The sequence below is a fragment of the Manis javanica genome, chromosome 9 (assembly GCF_040802235.1).
Source record: "Manis javanica isolate MJ-LG chromosome 9, MJ_LKY, whole genome shotgun sequence".
Classification (NCBI taxonomy): domain Eukaryota; kingdom Metazoa; phylum Chordata; class Mammalia; order Pholidota; family Manidae; genus Manis; species Manis javanica.
Genome location: NC_133164.1, coordinates 102,668,963 through 102,691,076, shown reverse-complemented (window position 1 = coordinate 102,691,076; position 22,114 = coordinate 102,668,963). Strand labels below are relative to the sequence as shown.

Sequence of the window (22,114 nt, the reverse complement as noted above, 5' to 3'; positions counted from 1 at the left end):
GCCCACACCTGGGAGGCATGAGGGGCACACGGGGTGTGAGGTTGGAGATGTCTAAGCTGTTCTGCTTACCTCCATCGAGCAGCACAGGACAGCATCTTCCTTCACATCCTGAGATTGCAAGAGCTGTGGAAGAGAGGGGCACAGAACACCATTTAGGGGTGGCTGCCAGCTCCCAGCCCCCTGCAGCCAGCCTGCCCAGCCCCAGCTCAGATGCAGCTCCAAGGGGTGGGCCAGACAGAGAGCCCACGAAGGTCAGAAGGCAGCAGGAATGCTGCTTCCGGAAGCGGTGATTTCTCCAACGGGATTTGAGCAGCTGGAGGACTGCTGTGGTCGTAGGGCTGCGGCGCCCCGGCCAGGTCAGAGGTTGCGATTAGAGGCCATGGCACGGCAAGGCTGCAGGTGAGTTTTTAGGCAGAGGCCAGTATGTTGAGATCATCGGCTATTAACAACTGGTCAGTGGAAATACTCAGAGAAATGAAATTAACATAAAGACTACCGGATTGGTGAGGGGAGGCTCAACCACGTTCTCAGGCACTCCTGGGCGCTGGCTAAGACTTTCAGAAATTTAAAGTGATTTTTTCCAATACCTCAGCTGCACTGACTTACCCCGAGGCTGGAATTGCTTCCTGATCAAAGCCATGGCCAGCCTGCTCGATGCCGGGACTGGCCAAGCCCCTGGCCAGGCTTCTCTCTTCTTGCTGATCTCCTTCTCTCAACCTCTCTTCCTCTTTTTAAATTGAGATACAATTCAGATAACATCAAATTCACCATTTTTAAGTATACATTCAGTTACTTTTAGTATATTCACAAGGTTGTACAGCCATCACCATTAAGTCCAGAACAATTTCATTGCCTCCAAAAGAAATCCATGCCCATTAGCACTTAGTCCCCTTCCTCCCTCATTCCCTGGCAACCCCTAACCTCCTTTGTTTCTATAGTGTGTCTATTCTGGACACTTCATATAAATGGAATCGTACGATATGTGGTCTTCTGTGACTGGCTTCTTGCACTCAACAATGTTTTTAAAGTTCATCCATGCCGTAGCAAGCATCGGTTCTTCATTCCTTTGTACAGCTGAGTAATATTCCATGGCGTGGCCACACCCCATTTTGTTTATCCGTTCAGCAATTGGTAGACATTTGGGTTGTTTCCACTTTTTGGCTACTGTGAACAATGCTCCTTGAACACTCATGTACAAGTTTTGGTGTGGACATGCGTTTCCAGTTCTCTTGGGTGCATACCGAGGAGTAGAATCTCAGGGTCATGCGGTAATTCTATGTTTAGCTTCCTCAGGAGCTGACAAACTGTTTTCTACAGTGGCTACACCACTTCATATGTTCTCCAACAATGTCGAAGATTCTGTTTTTCACATCCCTGCTGACATTTCTTGTGTTCTGCTTTTATTTTAAATTTCATTTTTTTTTTCTTGAACCCCCAGGAGAAACTGTCTGGGCACAGCCTCAGAGAAGCTCTACCATCCTGCTCTCCTTAAACCTCACCAACCGTTCCCTCCACTGTTTGCTTTGCTGGCTGGTGCCCCTCCGGTCTCTAGAGACATCTCAGTGCCATCTCCACCCCACCAACCCCCCCACTGCACTGATCACCATGTCATCAGCTGACCTCACATCTGGATTATATGCTCCAGGTGTCTTACATATTTACCGGACCACCCCCCTCCCCCACCTCAGCCTTCCACACCTCCCCACCCTTCAAGGCCAGGGCACTTCCAAGCATTCTTTAGAGACTTCCAGATTACCCAGCCTGCCATGCCCTCTCCTGCTGCTCGCTCCCCGAGTACTCCCTGGCTCTCTCACCCACTTGGCAATGCGCACAAAGAGAAAAGACACTTTCCAGTGGGAACTGCCAGCTTCCTGAAGACTGGGACAGTGCCATATTCATATTTGTGGCCCTTTAACACCTAGCTCCTGGCAAGAGTAGGGCTTCACTAAATGTTGGTTGATATGATTCATACATTGGTTTTTGTTTTAAAGCAAGGGTAGAGGGTGAGGACAGCAGAAGAGGAAGGCATTTTTTCGGGTGAGCATCCTTATTCACTGACTGAGAACCGGAGTCAAGGTTTTTGACCCAAGCATGATGTATTTAAGGAGAGATGGAATCACATACCCAGGGGGCTGTTCCGCCTGCTGGCTTGAAATCTGAATACCACACAGCCTCCTTCCCTCTGCCCTTCTTTGTCATGTTGCCTATCCATCCGCCCAGTCTAAGGGCCCTCCCAGTGGGGGCCAGAGGCATTCCCTTTGTGGTGCTGGAGATCAAGGGCAGTCTCTGCTAAATGAAGGTCGTCAGGAGTCCAGGGCACAGGGTGATGCTGGCTGCACTGACCGGAGACATTCTCAGGGACCCAACCTCTTTCGTCTTTGAATCTCAGTCAGAAGTGGGCCAAGAACTGGGTTTGCAGCAGACACGCAGAAAAGAAATCTTTTGGGGATGAAAGAGCAGAGGTAGACCTTGAACTGCTCAAGGAAAAGCAGGTGGAAAGCAAGGGATAATCCAGGGAAGAGAATGGTGTGGTGTCACACAAAGTGACAGGTGTTGACGGCCATCAGTGTGCATCCCATTGACATGTTACTGAATCAGGGCTTTTGTGTTCTTGTCACCCGGGATTTCTCAGCCACCACATATTCACAGATCTTACTCCCTCACTATTCAGGGCTCTGTCCAAATATCACCTCACCAGCCAGGTCTTCCACGAGCAGCCTGTGTGTAACTGAGCATGCCGTTCCCTCCTGGCTTACTCATTTCTCTCTATTGCATATCTCAGTCGGACACAGAGTGTCTACTTGTTAGTCGGCTGTCAGTCTCCCCCAACCAGAAGCTTCCTGAAGGCAGGGCCTCGATTTTGTCCACTGCCTTCCCTGACACCTGACACAGTGCCCGCTGTAGAATAAGCGCCTGAAATGTCCATTAACAAAAACGCTTTAGGAGGCGGGGAGAAAGCCCAACAGCACGTGGGAAGGGGACAGCTCACCTGCAAGTCACCATGGCGCACACATTTCAAAAGGCATCAGTGAGGGGGATGTACACACCCCTACCCCACATACCCCTCTCACCAGAGGGGACATGGCACAAAGTTATAATCAACGCATCTGCAAACACTGTGCTTGTGGGAAGAGAAGTTCAACTCTCTGGGTGGCAATTTGGTGATATCAGCATCGCAAGGGTATAACCCTCTGATGCTGCTTCTAGGAATTTCCCCACACACGTACTGACACCATGTATTCTGACATGGATATGAGGTTTTGCTGCACTGTTGTTAGAGTAAAAGATGGAAAATAACTGGAACATCCACTGACAAGGATACTTGTTAAATAATTGCAATATACCTGCAAGTGGACTACTCTAGCCCAGGGCTGTCCCTCCACTTCTAGGCTGGTGCCTCCAGAGTTCTGGCCTCCCCGGGCTGCAGGCCCTCAGGAAAAGCCAAGGGAGGCTTCCACCAGGCTAGTGCTGGGAGTAGGGGGGCACTCTGGGAGCACACAGGGAAGGCACCTTTGTCTGGTGGACCCAGGAGGCCAGAATGAAGGGCAGCAGGCAGGTTCTGGAAAAGGTTGGCAGGGGTGGGACGGAGACCTTGTGGCAGGCTGACCTGAGTCATGGGCTAGCAACCAACCCAGCCTGGGAGGGGCTAGTTCACAGACTGGGAGGGTCCAGTGACTGTCTGGGATGGAGGGTGAGGGGGCTCTGCAGGGGCGATGGGGATGAATACATACTAGGAGAAGTCTGAGGTTTGGGAACTTCTTTCTGATTGTAACTTTGCTGCCTCTTAGGCTCTTGGTACTCAGCCGGGGAAGAATCCTTAAAATAAAAATTGCTGGTAGAAATCACAAGGAAGGGGGGAAAGTGGGGTATTTGGTGGGAAAAACTCCTGAAGATGGAGTGGGTGGTGGCAGCTGGGTGGGGAAGAGAGGAACAGACAGAACTGGGAGCTTTGGGGCAGGAGGAGAGGCATCTGCTCTGCATGCACCCAGCACAATGGCTGACACATAGTAGGTGCTCAGTAAATGCTTTTCATGGTCAACTGAGATGAACCTGGGGTCATATTCTGCCTTGTAATCCACTTCTCAGTGGTTCTGAGCTTTAAGGAAAGAGCGGTAACTCTGAGGGAAATACTGTGAAGAGCCAGCGCCTGACAAGTCCTCTGAAACATGACTGCCTCTCCCTCCAGGTGGCCCCCTGGACATCTGACAGCACTGCGCTGAAAGACTCCTAGAGCCTCCACACTCTTGCCAGCAGAGCGCTTTGCCCTGACCAGCCCCTGTCTCCTTGTCTCCTCCTCCTCATTTCCTCTGCCACCGAGGCCTGCTCCCCAGGGACACCTGGGAGTGGCAGAGTGGGCCCAGTCTCTGTATTCTTCCTCTTTTCCTCCCTGCATGTCCGTGACCGGTCTACCTCTGCTCGGTCCTTCCCGTGGCATGCCCAAACTCCCCTGTGGCCCTGCTCCTTGCGATATCAGCATCGCAGGAGTATAACCCTGTGATGCTGCTTCTCGGAGTTTCAGCGCAGTGCTCTCAGATGTCCAGGGGGGCCACCTGGAGGGAGGGGCAGTCACATTTCAGAGGACTTGTCAGGCGCTGGCTCTTCACAGTCTTTCCCTTAGAGTTACCGCTCTTCCCTTAAAGCTCAGAACCCCTGAGAAGTCGATTACAGGGCTCTGAGCTCTTGGCAGTCTGGTCAGGGGGCAGACTCAGGGTTGGGGTGGGGACTCTTGTGGGCGAGGTGCCCACCTGGGCTCCCCAGCAGAGCTGTGGGTGGGCTCTAGACCCCAGAGCCTCTCCTCTAACCTTATCTCACACTCTTGTTTGGGAAAGTCTGGTTAGGCCAAGAATCACATCCCGTGACAGGCCCTCTTGCAAATGGCCTGCTGGGTTTTCTCACGGTCACGGGGGAAGACTGGGAGTTTGTCATTGGACTTTTCCTTCGCAGTTGCTGGGATGCAGAGTTCATGAAAGGAATCGTGGCTGCAGACTGCACCCTATTCTCTCTGCAAATGTCTTGGCCTCTCATAGTCAGCTTTGAGAGCACAATCTCAGAGCTTTAGAACTGAAGGGGCTGTGACGGCGTCTTCAAACTTCCTAGAGTCACAGCCTGGAAGCTGCACCTGCTGCTCTTTGTGGTCCGATGAAGCTGGCCTGCCTCACCCTGGGGAGCCCTTGATGCAGCTCCTCAGGGGCTCCTTTCCGGGACCCTTTCAGCGCCCCTCTTAGAGGTTCCCTTGCCTCTGCGTGATCAACAGCTCCTGGACATCTGCCCTTGACATGGCCTTTGCGGACAGTGTCCCAAGTGCAAGTTTTTTCCATTCTTCTTATCGTGGCCAAAATTTACCTGTTCTGTGTTCCGCTTTTTTCAGGGACAGCGAGTTCTTGGATAAACGAATCCTTGTTGGTATGTTGAAGGGGCCAATGAGCTCTCTTGCTGTTGCATATTCTATTTGGATCTCCTGGAGACAAGGCTTTAATTCTAAGACGAGTCTCAAAAAGCAGTGGCGACTTCAAGAGATGCTTGTTCACCCATGTTCACAACACCGCTACTCACAGTAGGCAAGAGGTGGCAGCAACTCAAGTGTCTGCCGGCAGATGGATGGTTAAACTAAGTGTGGTACATCCATACAGTGGAATGTTACTCAGCCTTAAAAAGGAATGAAATCCTGACACCTGCTCCAACATGGAGCAACCTTGAGGACTTTATGCTGAGTGAAGTCAGCCAGTCACAAAAGGGCAAATACTGTATGATTCCACTTACATGAGGTCTCTGGAATAGTCAGATTCAAAGGGACAGAAAGTAGAATGGGGGTCGCCAGGAGCTGGGGAGAGGGGACTGGGGAGTTGTTATTTATGCAAACAGAATTTCTGTTTGGGAAGATGAAAAAGTTCTGGAGACGGAAGATGGTGATGGTTGTACAATACTGTGAATGTACTTAATGCCGTGGACCTGTACACTTAAAATTGGTACAAATGATCAATTTTAGGCTATGCAGACTTACCACCATAACAAATGACTTAAAAAAGCAGTGGCAGGCCTTTGTCTGCCCAGGCGCACTGCCCCTCTGCTCTGCTACTGTTCCCTGGAAGAAAAACTGCACTGACGGAGGAGGCAGGCTGCTCCACTGGGGGCTGCAGGCCCTGGGGCTTGGGGAGGAGCAGCCCACTCACCAGTCCCTGGCTCAGAAAGGGGTGTGGGCAGGCTGGGGCAGGCAAGCCACCTGCACCCTCCAACAGCGAAATATGTTTCTTGGATGAGAAGCCAGGGCAATTGTGCGAGCCCACACAGTGTTTGCTCGGAAGCGAATGCATTCCTATCCCATTGTCTCTGCTGGAGACTTGTGGGCACACCCATCCTATCCTCCCTCAGGGAGAGGCCAAGGTGCTTGCAGTCAGGCTGTGGGAGGCCCCATGGCGACCAGGGGGAAAGGTGGCCTGGTGGGAGCATCCTGGAGTCCCCGGGGAAAGGTCCACAGGGCAGGGGTGTGCTGCCCAAGGAGTGCCCAGGATGTAACCGGGATGGTTGCTTGGGATGCCACCCCATGGGGAGGGAAAGGAGGTGCTGCTGAAAGGCCCCATGGGGCTGCCTTATGGTTACAGAGGGGAGCATGTAGGGAGATCACAACTCCTTACCTTACTGCTGAGGAGTGAATGCTAGCAGGCTGGCTACCCACCTTTGACCACCTCAGCTCACCAACAGCACAGGGTTTCAACCTTTAGAACGCGTGCAAGCAGCTTGGTAATGCAGCCATTCTAAAGGCTGAGCTCTGATGCTGCTGCAGGAGCCTCCCTCCCTGGGGGGGGGAAGTCGCAGGTGGGCTGGAGCACCGAAGAGGAAGCCAAGCAAGAAGATTTGAGAGCGCATGTGATTGGCTGGAGAACAAATCCAGGGAGCTCTGGTTGGCTGGCTGGATCCAAAGAAGGGCCCCAGCCACGGCAGGGTAAGCTGAAGGTGTGGAAGACATCACAGGAGGTGGGGGCGTGCAGCGGCCATGGGAGCCACAGTGGTGGGCACACAGCTTGACAGTGGGGAGAAAGGGGAGAGCGAGAAGAGCTGGAGTGGTGACAGGGGTGGGGGGCTGCCCACTGCCACCAGCATGTAGGGGGGCCCTCAGGGATGAGATCAGGCCCTCGCGCTGAGCCTCTGCTGGCCTGGACTGGCACCTACAGCTGAGTCCAGAGGGCCGCACAGGAACTGATGCTCCTGATAACAACCCTGAGTCATCAAGAAGAGGGTCAATTATGTCTGGGTCTCTTCAGGGAGATGGGGAGGCAGATAATCTACCTGAAAAAGGCTGTCATCTGAAATGTGCAGTAGCCTTCGGAAGACCTGCTACTTGCTAAGAGTCACCCCGGGCATGTCACTTAATCACTCTGCACCTCAGTTCCCTCACTTGAGAATGGGGGATAATACCTGCCCAGTTGAGATAGTGCATGTGAAGGAGCTTTGAAAAGTGCAAAGCTTGATTCAAAGGTGTGATTATTGTTATTAAAGGCCTGTCTTCTTAAGTATATATCTTCCCTGAATATCTTGCTGCACTTTGTATGTGCATCCCATTTACCCTTGTGACACTCTTGTGGGGACAGGGAAAGGCCACAGGTGTTTCTACCTCTCCTTAACAGACAGAGAAACTGAGGCACAATGCTTACGTGGTTTGTGCCAGCCAGAAGAACAGCAAGTCTGAGAACTAGAAGGTGCTCAAGAGTTCTGGGTCAGCACCCTCTTTCTTGCAGAATTGTTTTAACTTCTCCCACATTAGCTAATGCTTTTTTTGCTGGTTGGAGGTCATAATTCTTAATTTTGTTCGCTGGTAACAATAATCAACCGGGGCCTTCAAAAATTGAATTGATTTTACCTACTCTTTGTCTGCATTGGCCACCATCTATCCATCTGTCCACGTACCCATCCACTCACTTACTCACCTACCAACTCATTAATGCATTCTTTTCATCCACTTATGCAAGCATCCATCCCAAAACATCCATTTATCCATCCATACTTTTATCTGCCTACATATCATATATCCAGCCTTCCACCCACCCATCCATACTTCCATTCACCTACCTATTCATCCATCTCCCCACTTACCTACTTATCCATCCGTCCATCCATCCTTCCACCTACTTGTTCTTTCAACAACTTTTATGGAACACTTTCTATGTGCTAAGTGCTGTGTATGTATAGGAATAACCAGACTAATTCTTTCAGTTAATAGCCTAGTAGGAGGAAATCAAGAGAGTGTGGTAGGCAGGTGGAGTTGGAGCACGGGATGGAATGGTGGTAGTGAACGTGCCAGGCACACAGTGTAAGAAAGAGCATATGGCATATGCCCAAGAGCAAAAAACATGAACTATCAGAGTGCACTGGCGAATAACAAGTATTTCAAGTTGTTAAAATATATGGTACTGGGAGGGGGAGAGAGAGAAAATATGATGATAAAGAAAGCAAGGGCCACATCCTAAAGGGCTCTAGATGCCATGCTACTGAGTTTGGATTTTATCCTTAGGGACTGGATAGCCATGGAGAGATTGGAAACTGGGGAGTAGGAAGAGAATAACTGTGTTTAGGAAGATCCTTTCTTGCACAGTGTGGAGAACAGACTGGAGCTGGTAGGGTGGTGGGACTGCAGGGAAGGAGAACAATGAGGAGGCTGCTTTGAGAAATCGTGGTAGCTTGAATCGAGGCAGGCAAAATGGGAGGAGATAGTATAAGAGGCAGAAGTGAGGGTGAGGAAAAGGACAATGTAGAAGATGTGTAACCCCCAGGTTTGGGGCTTGGTCAACTGAGTCATTGGTGGTGCCACCAATGATACTAAGAAGGCATGAGGAATTGGTTCTGGGGAATGTGAATGAGTTCAGTGTTTGACATACTGAGTCTGTGGTCCCTGGGAATGATCAGGGAAGATGACTAGTGGGAGACTGACTATCTGTGATCATCGGTACCCAAGTGGAGGTCATAGGTGTGAAATGACCTGTGAGAAGACATACAATGAGCAGAGAAGAGGATAAGGGTTTCAAACGAGGAAAACGCAGCATCTTCTGAAAGGAACCCCCAGAGGGGGACAGGGACAGTCAGAGAGCTAAGAGGAATGGGAGGAAGTGACATCACGGAAGCCAAGAGAGTTTTAATCAGTACAAGGTCAACAGGGTCAAATGCTTAGAGAGGTCAAGTGGGCTGAACAATGACCAGGGCTTGCTGGATGTGGTGATTAGGGAGCATGGATGACCTCTGCCTTGATGACTTCAGTGCAGGGGTAGGGGCAGGTGGAAGCCTGGGTCAGGAGGGAGGTCAGGAAGTGGAGACAGAAAGAGTACACCATATCTTTCTTTTTCTTTGGGGATTTCTCTTCTTTTCTGCCTCTCTCTCCTTTCTTCTCTCTTTCTTTTTTTTGGAACTTGCTTTCAGAAGGAAGGGCAGGAGAAAGAGATTAGCACAGGTCAAGGGGAATGGTTGTTAAAGAGTGAGAGGGAGAGGTGAGTGGGTAGAAGGCAGGAGAGAAGAGAGATAATCAGAGGAGAGGAGAGGGTGGAATCAAGTGCATGGATTAGCCTTGAATAAGAAGGGCTACGACTCCTCAGATATGGACGGGAGGGGCCGCAGTGCCTGTGAATACAGGTGTCAAAATTATGTAAGTATGGAATCATCAGTGTTGTTTTAAGTTCATTACTTATCATTGTCACTCTGTGCCTGCCTGCATTTCAGACATCCCCAGGAGAGGAAATTTGCTCCAATGTCACTTTTCCACTAGCCTAATCAGGAGCCCTGGTATGGCAGCTATGGTCAAATGTCAAGGAAATACACTGTGCTGACCCGGACTCCACTCCAACCTTGTGCCTTGTGGTCTGGCTGCCAGCCCTCCTAACTAAGGCGGGCAGGCACCCTAACTGTGGACCAGGTGCCCTGCCCCAGAGGGAATAATTAGCCTTCTACTGCTGAGCTTGCAAACCACCCTGTACAAAGTGGCCATATAAATGTCACACGGGGGAATGCTTCATCCCACAACTGGCTCCAGGGGGTGGAAATGTAATCTGGGTCTCACAGCACATACTGAATCCTGCAGACACTGGAGCCAGAGGATGGGGCCGTGGTTCCAGCGGCTCCTCTCAGGGGCCAAGCCCTGGCCGGGGGCCGGCACAGGAGGCGAGTCTGCTTAAAGAGTCCCTGCAGCCATGAATTCCCAGTACCCCCAGGATGCTGGCTGTGACAGCTGTCACCACCTCCCAGTTTCTCTTTTAGTGCCCTTCCCATCCCTCCCGGAAGTGTTGCCTATCTGGGTCTAGGTCTGTGTTCAGTACCCAACAGCCTTGCTCTCCTAAAGGGTGACAGAAAATGCCCGAGGCCCCTCTGAGGTTTTACCTTTGAGGGGTCTCCCGAGGGCTTACCAACACCTTCTAGGTCCTAAACTGTCCTCTGGTTCACATCTTTGGAGTGCCTGCTCTACTTCAAAGCTCTGAGCTGTCTGTACATTTTAAGACTCATCTTGTCCAGTAGCAGTTTACCTGAATCAGATACCACAGTAATATCTTCATTTTATCACTGTAGAAACTGAGTCATGGACCATGAAATGACCTCCCCAAGGACAGGCAAGTAATGGAAAACTCCAGGTTTCATTTGTATCCACAGCTAAATGACAGAACCACTGCCCTACGAGTAAGTCCCATGTCAGTAAGGCTAATGGAGGGAGGTCCCTGCAGCGTGGGTTGGCCACATGCCCCTGTGTGCCTGAGATGGTCCTGGTTTTCACCTGTCATCCCAAAGTAAGTAGCGAGAGCATCCCTTTCTCCTAAAAGAGCCCTGATTCAGATGGTATATTATATATTCACCTCAACACAGGGAGCAGATTACCCGACTAGTGAGCTGGCCTCCAGCTTATTCCTCTTGCTGTCCTGGGTTCCCGCCTATTAACTGAGTGGGTGCTCCTGCCCATCTCTGAGGGGTTCAGCTGTTGGGGCGGGAAGAGGGGCTCTCCCAGGGTGAGGTGGTTACCCTGGCAGATCATGGCACCTGCTACATGGCCTCACCTGAGCCTACCAGTGCCACCTGCTTCCCAAGGACTGAGCTGCGATCAGGATGGAATTACGGTAAGAGGCTCCCCATCCGCTGCTCTCTGCTGGAGGGGCAGAGCCCGAGGGAGAACAGTCAGGGGACAGGCAGCTGGAGAGGGAGTTATTCTCCATGCTTCCCAGGGGAGCTTGGCCAGGAGACACTGGCCCTGCGGCACTGGAGGCGGGTGGCACCTGGGACCGTCACCCCCCGCACAGAACCCTACAGACGCCCTCTGAAGGAATGGCTGGATTTTGGGTCTGACTCAGCACAAAACGACTCTGAGACAAGGGGAGCCATTTGGCTGTGGGAGCCCAGGCCTAGGGCCTGGGGTGGTGGTGGCAGACGCCCCTCACAGGCCGGCCTCGGGACTACAGTTCTCCCCCACCCCCACCAGGCTGGGTCCCCAGAGGGCACCCAGGCTGCCATCTGCTCTTAGCTGGCCCCTCCCAGCCCCTGGCCCCCAGCCTCACCCCCTGGGGCCCCACCCCCACCCACCTGAGGCCTGGACTTGACCTCGCTGGCTTTGGGGGGAGGGTGTGATAACAGTCTTGGTGGAGGGAACGAGCTGCCTGCGAAGGCATTTTCCGCTCTCTGAAAGTAAACAATCAAACAGGAAATTAATCCAGAAAACCACATTAACGGAAGGTTCAGGTTGTGATTTTCACAGCCCCAGAGCCAGGAAATTCAAAGTTATAGTTCCCATGGCAACTCGCCTGTAGAATCAGCCGAGTCACTGGGCTGGAACCAGACCTTGAGGGGTCAACTAGGCCAGACCCCTGCCTCCAGGAACTGCAGTCCAACAGCAGGTCTGAATGTCCCAGGCTGACTGCCCTTCTGGGGCAGAACCTGGGCCTGGGAAGGAGTTAGGAGCTTCCAGGCCAGGGTTCTACTTTCAGTTCCCACAGCAACAAGCCTCGAGCCAGCCTAACTGTTGGCATCCCAGCATCAGCTTTTTCCATTCCCAAGTTCCCTCCATGACCCCTGTGTTCCCACCTTCTAGGAGATAGGAATGATACTAAGGCCAGTGAGCCGCTGCAGGGAGCAGCAGTCCGGGCATGCGTATTCTTATTCATGTCTCCCACCCCTGTCTGCTCCAACCCATAGCCCCCCCACAATCCCATGCACACCTCTGCTCTAATTGTCCCTGAACTTTGAGACTGGTCTTCAGTCCACCCGTGGTTGTTTTTCAAGAAAGATTTCCATTATTTTGGACACACTTCCCCTCAACCTGTCCACATCCCAACACCTCCTTCCTTTCTGGTCCAAAAATATAACATTATAATATTAGCCCAATGCATACAGACTACTCTCTTGACTGATAATCAGGTAGATTTAATGGCACCAGATTTAAAGCTCTGCCCTCAAGTATGTGGGGGGTTGTATGTCTTGGGTGGGGTTTTCTTTTGTATGTGACTAGTGAGGAGTCTCCGCCTGGCAGGAAAGGAGATAAGGGCGTTGGAGCTCGGTGGAGAAGGAAACAGTCTGGAATCCTTCCCCGAGAGTCACCCTGCCTTCCCCCACCCCACCCCAGACGGCCACCAGTAGCAGGCCGGCCTTATCAGTGTGGTTCTGCAGCCCAGGCCTGGGACCCTGGTGATGACACTAGCCAAGGCAAGAGTGGGCCTTCCCAGGCACCAGACCCATGGCAGAGGGTGCCCAGACCCCCGCCCCCCGCCCCCCCAGCCCTGGAGCCAGCGCCATGAATTGAGCAAAGCAGTGGAAAGACAGAAGTGGCGCCTGCTGGAAAGCAGACAGAGTGTCTCCTTGATTTCCTAACAGGCCTTGTTGCATGCCAGGGGTTGATGGGCCAACTCAGAGTGCCTGGCCTCGCTTGCGAAACAGTCCTGTCCTCCTCGGGGTAAGCTTTCCCGGGTAGCCGAGCGGCTGTCCAGTCACGCAAGTCCCCGAGTGAGGCCTCCCTGCATGCCCACCGCCCTCTTGATTTCTCCCACATTCAGCACAGATGAATATCTCGCAGCTCGGGGAAGATGGGACGCCTCCCGAGGGCGCACGCTGTTTCTTTCTATGAAGCCAAAGAAATTTAATCAGGAAGAAGAAAGGTGGTGGGGTGGCAGCTGTGGCCAGAGGGCTGAACTTCTCTGCAGAGCAGTCTCACAGGAAACCTCCAGGAGGCACTGCCATAGAAGGTGACCCGCTGGCTTCAGAGGAAAGGGTCCCTGGGCATAGAGTCCAGGGCCCGCTCCAGCCCACGAGCCTGCCCCTGCTCATGGCACATGAAGGGCCACGCTAACCGATCTTCCCTTGAGTCCGGGAAGAAGCTTCTTAGAAGGTTCTTCACGAAATGCCAGGTTAATTAGGTGTCCCTCCTACCAATCTCAGATCTTACAGGGTGGAGGAGGGCACAGGTAACCAGGGAGGGAGCTGGAGAAGGGGCACACTGGCCCGTCACTCTGCTACCAAGCACGGAATTCTGAAGAAACCTTTGCTAACACATACCTTCTTCAGTATGATAATCTTGGCATGCCGTGTTTAAGAATAAATGCCTGCAGTAGCCTGGTTACCAGACAGAGGTGCCAGTCTTTGCTGGTGGGGGTGACGGCTGGTGTCTGGAGCTGCATTGGAGTGTCCAGCAGAAGCTGGGCTGGAGGTCTGTCCTTGGGTGTGAGAGCTCAGCTGGCTCTGCCGTGGGTTTGAGTGCAAGTCAGTAACCAAGGACCAACTGGGCAGGGACAGTTAAGCAAGGAATAGTAGGGTTGTGCTAAAGGCCTAACTGGCATTTGTGTTCAGAGCAGCAGCTACCCAACAGAGGGGCAGACAGGACTGGGCTGAGGAAAGGGCCTGGGGCTGCCCGAGGGACAGCAGAGGGCTTTGTGAGGTACTCTCTGCCAGGTCGAAGGTTGGAGATTGGAGTATTTAATTGGCACCTGGAAGTTTGTTTAGCTTTATAGCTTTACCTTTAGCAGAATATAAATTCTAATAATGGGACAACTCTCTTTACTAAACTGAGACAATCTTTTTGGATGAATGAGCGTGTGTGTCAATATTCTATATTACCCATGCCCACATTTACAGGGCCCAAGCCGGGCTGCAAGGGCACACAGCGCTTAGCCTGCACTCAGCCTCTTCTGGCTCCCCTCGCCTCCTGGGGCCCTGCTGCCCTCTTCCGCCTGGTCATAGCCTCCTGGCCAGCCAGACCCATCTGTTCAAAGGCCCACAAACAACATGTTTTGTCCTTATTGGCCTCGGGCTTTTGTTCTTCTCTGCTGGGCCTGCCTTCTCTCACCTTGGTTCTATTTACCAGATCCCTCAAGACAGACCACAAGACGCTCCTCCTCTGAGAAGCCTTCCCTGACCTCTTCCCTTAACCTCTGTAGCCAGAAGACCCTCTATTCACAGCACTGGGGCAACTACTTGGTTCTACTAGTTCTAGGTCTCATCCAGGGTCTACCTGGACCACTTTTTTTTCCTCACACAGGACCTTGTGCCCAGCTGGCCCTCTCAGGAGACCTGAGGATTGGATTTGAGGGGGAACATGTGTTGGCTGGGGCACAGCCCCCAGAAAGGCCTTCCTATTCCCTGGAATGCAGCCCTGCTCCGAGACACGCATGGGCTTGGAGCATGGTAGGTCCTGCACCCTCCTCTGGGGAGTCTGAAGGGACAGTAACAGCTTTTTCTTTCTTTCTTTCTTTCATTCATTCATTCAACAAAGAGGCAGGAATCCTGTCCGTGTGGGTCTGACAGGGTAGCAGGGAAAACAGATGTTGCACAAGTGGATTGGCAATGGGAACTGAGGCTGTAAAGTGAGGCTGCCTGGGTTCTAATTCTGCCCTGGTCTCTCACTCATCATGTTGCAGTTAACCTCTCTGGGTCTCTGTTTTCTCACTAGGGAAGTGGGGGTAGGCTTAAATGAGATAACCTATGAGACATATTTAGAATAGTTATCCACACACAGTAAACACAGCTTGACCAGAGGCAGCTCGTCTCACTAGGTCGGCTGCATGTGGCACAGAACTGAGGTGTTGCAGGGGTGGGTGACAGGAAAGACACTCTTGCCTATGCTGGGAGAGGAGGCACAGTGAGGGCTCCTGGGGGAGGGAGCTTTAAGGTGACCCTTTAAAGTCAAGCTGGAGAAAGGGTGGGATCAGGAGGGAGGGAAGAACATTCCAGGCAGTGAGAAAGGTTGCCCTCAAGCGTCCTGTGGGCCTGGAGGACACAGAGAGGGGCCAAGCCCAGCCAGAGGGCTGGTGGGGTAATTCAGGTGGAAGGCCACCTGCGCCAGAGCCGAGCAGTCCGTAGGAGCTGTGGCCCACAGACTGCGGGCACTGATGGGGTGGGGGCTGGTGGTGAGTCAGGGATGGCCTTGGGTCGTTAAGCAGCCCTGGCTGGGAGAATGGTGGCTCCTTCCCTAGGAGAAGGAGCAGGATGGGGAGCAGAGGGTGGGTTTCATCAGGCTTGTTAAGTTTGCGGGATCCGTGGGTGGGCGGGGGGAGATGCCAGGTGGATATGCTCAGGCCGGAGATGTGAATCTAGAGTTTCTGCAGGTCAAGTTTAGGGGCTTCTGCTGCCCTGGGAATTTGCCTGTGACCCTGGGAATCTGCAGGCCTTTGGGGCCTGCATCTGGGGCCCTACTCCTGGCTCACTATCAGCTCTGGTTCCCAAAGGAAATCAACTTCACGCTGCTGGTTGAGAGGCCAACAACTGAAGTTTTGAGGAAGGCCTAAAAGGTGAACGTAGTCACAGAGCAAAGGCTCCTATACTGGCCTCTGCAGAAACACACATACCTGGAACCTGCCTAAGTGGGCACATCTACACACTCGTGCATGGGCACATTAATACCTACGTGCTTTATATGAAGTATGACTATAAAGGAGACTAGTTGTAGGGGGACATACAAAAATCAGTCTTATTGTTTGGTTTTCTTCTCGCATTTATGAGAGTGCCTGCCTGCCAGTGCAAGGACTGAGGTGAGACATCCAGGTGAGAGCTGAGCTCAGAGCCTCACTCGAGACCTGGGCAGCCCGCACACCTAACACAAGGGGAGCAGAAGCTCGGAAACACCTCCTGTGGTTCCATGGTGGTGGCTCATCTGCCTTCCAATAGGCATTTCAAGATAGCAAAATGGAGCCAAGAGGAAGTGGACTCCTTCGGAGCTCTTTTAAGCCAAAGTCCAAGCTGATGGTCCAAAATTGTCATGACAGAATAGAGAGAAGGTGGCCCTGGAGAGGGAAGAGATGCTGATGAACTAAAACGGGGTGGTGGGGTGGGGGAAGCTACAGGATTTGCAGACAGATTGGGTGTGAGTGGAAGGGTGGGAAGAAGGGAGAAATCAAGGGTACTCCCTAGTTTCCTGAGCAAAACGGGCAGACAGTGGTTCTGTCTCCCAAGATGGGGGCTGGCTGGAGTGGGGAATGGGTTTGGCCATTTGTGTCTGGAAGTCAGAGGAGGGTCCTGGCTGGGGCTGCATGTGAGAGACCTTGGTGCAGATGGTATTTATATTTTAAGTCATGAGGTGGGATGAGATCATTTGGGTCAGGACTTCTCAGCCTCGGCATGACTGACCTTTGGGGCCAGATAATTCTTTGCTCTAGGGCTTCCTGTGCCACGTAGGATGGTGAGCAGCATGCTCGGCTTCCACCCACTAGATGCCAGTAGCACTTCCCCAGTGGTGATAATTGAAAATGTCTGCAGACACTGCCAAATGCTTCCCGGGGGGCAAATCTGCCCCCACTTGATAGCCATGGATGTAGTGCAGGGTGACAACCTACAGCCCACCAGTCACATCCTGCCCTTCACCTGTTTTGGTGTGGGCCAGCAAGCTAAAAATGGTTTTCACATTTTTAAGTGGTTAAAGGAAATAAAAAAAACATTATTTTGTGACACATAAAAATCACGTGAAATTCTAATCTCAGTGTTGGTAAAGTTTTTTTGGACCATGGTCACCCTCATTGTTTTATACGCCATCTAGAGTTGCTTTCTTGCTACAGTGGAGGCACTGAGGACTGAAGTGGCCTCTGGGTTTGGTAATAAGGTGATTTCAACAAGGGACCATGCTGTTGGCTTAGGAGGTCAACCCAGAGACAGCACGTGGGAGATGATTCTTTTGACAACTCTGACTCTAAAGGGAAGAGAGAAATGGGGTGTTCCTGGAGGAGAATGTGGGATCAAGGGGAGGTTGTGCCCCCCTACATGGATTTGGAGGGCTGATGAGAAGAAACGCTAGAGAGTGGGAGAGAGGGAACGTGGCCGGCAGCACTCCAGAATCGGGGGTGTGCTGAGCAGAGCCATGGCCCTGGCAGACAGGCTACTCAAAATAGGTCAGACCAAGGCAGATCCATCATGGTTGTGAAGAGGTCCAAGACAGCCCGTGGGCCCCATGAGATAATTAAAGAAAGCAAAAGTTATGTAAGCAGACTTAGATAGCAGTTTGGGTTTATAAGAAAGATAGTTAAATCTGGCCTTCAGATTATTTTAAAATCTCACTCTATTATTTGTGTTTATATATAAATTACTCTTTCTTCAAGCTATGTGCTAATTTCACTGCAAAATTACATAGAGAAATCCCCAAGGGGGTGATTTTATATTTCATTTCTATCTTTTCTCAGTTGAACGTTTTCTGGGAACTTTTTGTAGTAGTATCACATGTGCAAAAATGTGCACAATCCTGAGGATGCAGTTAGATGAATTTTCATGACGGAACACACTTGGGCTACCAACACCCCGAGCAAGAGGCAGAACCTTGGTTACACTCCACGGTCCTGACATGCCCCTTCTTTTCAAGGGCCACAGTCATCTTGCTTATCACCGCAGCTTAGCGTTGCCCGGGTATTCAAATCTGATGCAAACACACTAACCCTCAGGGTGGTTCCAGTAGGCCCCTTGCTACCTGGTAGCAGCTTTCAGAATCCCACCCTGTGTTTTCCTTCACAGGACACCATCTGATTCTGAACTTGGCAGAACATCAGTCTTTAGGGCTGAGGAAATGGAAGTTCAGGCCTGAATTAGATGATGCCCAATGTGCCCGAGGTCATACATCTGGGTCAGGGAGCTGATTGCCAGATCCAGGAGTCTGTCTCCAAAGTTTAGTGCTTACGTATGCATTGGGTTTATACGTATATGTCCTTTGACTTTTTTGGACATGGAGTGCATTGGGGATCTGAAGCAGCTCTGTCTGATACCTGTCTCAGAAAATGGCACTTGTACACAGGCTCACAGACATCTGTGCATGATTTCAGTGGGTTCCCAACCCGGAAGGCCACCCAAAGACCCAGACCTTTGAAATGAGCCTTCCACATCCCAACCTAATCACCAAGGACAATGTCAAAAGAGCGTGGGACAGTGATTGACTCCATAAGGGCTCAACACAGTCACCCTCTCACGTGTAGCCAGGAGGGTCCAGTAGCCCTTTTCTGTCACTGTCCAGGCTGTGGCTGGGTACCTCTGTAGTTAAGGCCTAAAGCCTGGGTGGCCAATAAAGATACCATAAAAACTCTATGTGCTGCACACTTGACAGATGTGATCACTAATCCTATGCCAATCCTGCAGAGGTAGGGGCTGTTTCCCCATTCTACTGATGGAAAAACCGAGGCTCAAAGAGATTAACTTACCTTCTGCCCCAGCTAGTACCAACAGCATGGGATTTGAAATCACGTGAGGCTGACGTCCAAGCCCTCTTTCTTTCCTTTTCCCTTCCCACGAAGGGAGTTTTTATGTCCCTTCTTGTTCTCGCTCTACCGATCCCCAAAGCTGGCAGGGAGTTTCTCTAAAGCACCATGTGCTCAGGAGGGAACCGAGAGCACGGGGATGCCTCAGTGCACACTGTCTCCGCTCATGGAGAATGACTCACTGGAACCCAGCCACTTTGGGACTCCAGGGGACACACACACATTTCCTGTGGCTCAGCTAGAGCCTCGGGCAGTGGGAGCTGGCCAGACAGATCTCTGAAGGCAGCTAGAGATACGAAATCTCCCAGTTCTGCATCCTTGGACAGAGAAGCCTCTCCCTGTGCTCATACGACAGGACTGTGTCACCTCTGTGCCTCAGTCTGGCCATCTGTGAAATGGAGATGGAGTTCAGATGAGATCAGTGCTACTCAGCGCATGGTCCTCCTGCCTTTGAAGCGTCAGCACCCCCTGGGAGATTACAAATTTCCCTTCTGACAGCGATTGTCAAATTTTAACATGTATTAACATTATCTGGAGGGCAACTTCCCAGCTGAGAATGACAGATCTAGATCAGGATTCAGAAGAACTATAGCCCACTGGCCAAATCTGACTCATAGCCTGCCTTTTACATGTCTGTATGCTAAGAGCAGGTTTTATAATTTTAAAGAGCAGGGCAAAAAAGCAAAAGAATAATATTCTGTGGCACATAAAAATGATATAAAATTCACATTTCAGTGCCCATAAATAAGGCTTTGTTGGAAGGAACACAGTCACTTTCATTCATTTACATACTGTCCCCGGCTGCTTTCCTTTCACATTACCGTGGCGGAGTCGAGTAGTTTCAGCAGAAGCTGCTCTCATCGCTGCGCACTGCTGCTCAGTATGGAACAGATCACAGGGCTGTGGTTAAATTCGACGGTGCCTCCTTGCCCGCAAAGCTGAAATATTTACTGTCTGGCCCTTTATAGAAGTTTGCTAACCTCTGATCTAAGGAGAGTGTGAAGGGGAAGGAAGGGCAGGGGGGCAGGAAGGGAGGGAGGAGGGCAAGTGGATGGGCTCGGGTCCCTTCTGGGGAGAAAAGGGGGCTATCAGGGGCTTCTGGAATTCATGGAAGTCCTAGTCTGTGCTGGGTCAACCCTTGGAATCCTCTGTACAATTGTTTTGAGGGTGATCTGAGGGCTCCTCTGAGCATTTGCCCATATGAAACCCCAAATTCCATTTCTCGAGCAGGGTCTCTTGACTGAGAAGCCCCCAGAGGACAGGCTCCAGGGATTCTCTGCAAGCTTTAATGCACGTGGAGACTTTCTGGGGAGAGGGGTCACTGGAGGAGTCGGTCATCTCCCCAACTCCTCCAAAAACCTGAGCATCTTTTCTTCCTCTGGGGCATGCATTTTTCTCTTCCAGTCTCTCCTTTCAAAATGTGAGAAGTCCCTGGAAGGATAATACCCTATACACACATCCCTCCCACCCAGGAACCGGCGGGTATGATCTGATGGCAAAAGGCAGGTCTTAGTAAAGTCCTGGGAGCCTGAGGAGGGGGAGAGGGAGGGGGCAGGCAAACGGCTGGAGAGGACGTGTGGAGAGGGGAAATGGCAAGCAGCCAGGGGCCTCTTTCCCAGAGTGCAGCGTGCCCCCTGACTTCCCACACTCTAGAACCTACTTCTCCCTATCAGCAAGAGGCAAAAGAGGCTTGTGGCCTAATGGGCTGGTGGCAGCCACTCTCACTAGTGGGAACCCATGGGGCCTCTTGTCTGTGGCCTCACCCAAGCAAGTCTCAACTCTGGCCCTGGGATTCCAGGTATTTTCCCAGCCAGCCCCACCTCATCTAATTGCTTTCCAGTCAGCTAATCCTTGGCCCACACCCTCAGCTCCAGCCAGGCAAGCCACCTCGGTGTGGCCGGCAGTAGCTTCCGAGACTTCCCATGGCCCCTGTCCAATCCAGGGGCAGCCTCTCAAACTCCCCTTGCCCAAACCACATCCTCCTTGCGCTTCCCACACCTCAAACTCTTTTCTAACATTTCCAAACCAAGCATACCATGGCCCAGTCCAGACCAAAGGCAGCAGCCTAATTTATTCCCTGCTGTCCTTCCCCCCAGACTGGCTATGGGGGGAAGAACAATTACCAAAAACTGGGGTTGTACCTACTGTTCAATTCCCAGAGCTAATTGTTTTAAGCAGGGCTTCGGCCTTAATTAAAGGATAATTAGTTAGCGAATGTGTGTTTGCATTTCCACAAGTGTGTTTGCATTTCCTAAGTCTGGCTTTTAACCCTGGGAAACCAGATTCAGCAAATACTTTTATGTTTCAATACCTCTGAGTAAGGGACAAGGTCTTAATTACAGAAATGGCAGTCCTGAGAACAACAGTGTAATCAAAAAGGGCAATGAAAGAATGAGCTAATTGTGCCTTCTACGTACTGGGCCATGATTTCTGTTTAGCCATTTGTGAGGAAGAGCTGGCAGCTGCCTCCCCTCCAAGGGCTGCCCCCTCCCTGTCCACTCTGCGGATTTTTTTCTTAGCTCTGTCATGCAGTCTGCCACTTCTGTCGCCCACTGCCCTCCCTCCCTGCCTTTCCATGCTTTTCTTCTCTCTTACCTTTTCTACCCACTCCTTTCACTCTCCCCAGCATCTTTCTTCATTCTAGGATCAAAAGGATTGCCTTTGGCAGACCCTCTCAGGGAGCCCCAGCCAAGCAACCAAAGCTAGCACACTGGCCGTTCAGCATTAGGTTTCAGCTAACAATGTTGCCCTTTGCTTCTGAGCACTGGGAGAGAGAAGCTGTAAAAAATGCTTATGAGACTTGGAGGATCCAGACTTTCCAGAAGCAGGGATATCCCAAGGATTCCAGAAGCGAGCCTCCAGGCCTATGCTGTCCAGTACAGTAGGTGCAAGGCACGTGAGGTCTTGAGCACTTGAAATATGCCTAGTATGAATTGAGAGGTGCTTGAAGTATAAAATACACACTGGATTTCAAAGACTTAGTACAAAGTAGAGGAATATAAACAAATCTCACTGATGCCTTTTAACACAGATTACATCTTGAAATGCTACTTCTTTGGATACAGTGGGTGACATAAAAATTATTAAAATTAAGTTCATCTGTTCCTTTTTAAAAACGTGGCTACTAGAAAATGTGCCATGACACAGTGGGTCACATTATATTGCACTGGACACACTGCTTCTTGGCTGGAGTTGTGTTGTCACTGTTAAGGGTGAAGAGGTTTCTGTTGCCCTCAGCATTTGTGACCTCTCCATTCTCCCACATCCAGTGCCATGCTCTCACCTCCTTCCCGACCCTCAGAGCACCCTCTTGCACCCTGTGCATCCTCCTTATTCCTCCTCCTCATGGGGGAGGCAGGGGAGGAAGGCCCTGCTACTCAGCCTGCATCTCGGGGCCCAGGGGAAGGCCGGCACGGCACACAGCGTGTGCTCACGCAGCAGCTCCT

At 51.5% G+C, this 22,114-nt stretch overlaps 1 protein-coding gene across 9 annotated transcripts in view; it reads right to left on the bottom strand.

The window, feature by feature from the left end:
• The window catches only part of CTIF (cap binding complex dependent translation initiation factor), a 290,169-nt gene that overhangs the window by 5,613 nt on the left and 262,442 nt on the right, over nt 1-22,114 (bottom strand). For all 9 annotated transcript variants that reach the window (XM_073213026.1, XM_073213031.1, XM_073213032.1 and 6 more), the window contains one exon: nt 70-123. In XM_073213026.1, coding sequence (XP_073069127.1) covers nt 70-123 — 54 coding nt within the window. The remainder of the gene's footprint in view (nt 1-69; nt 124-22,114) is intronic.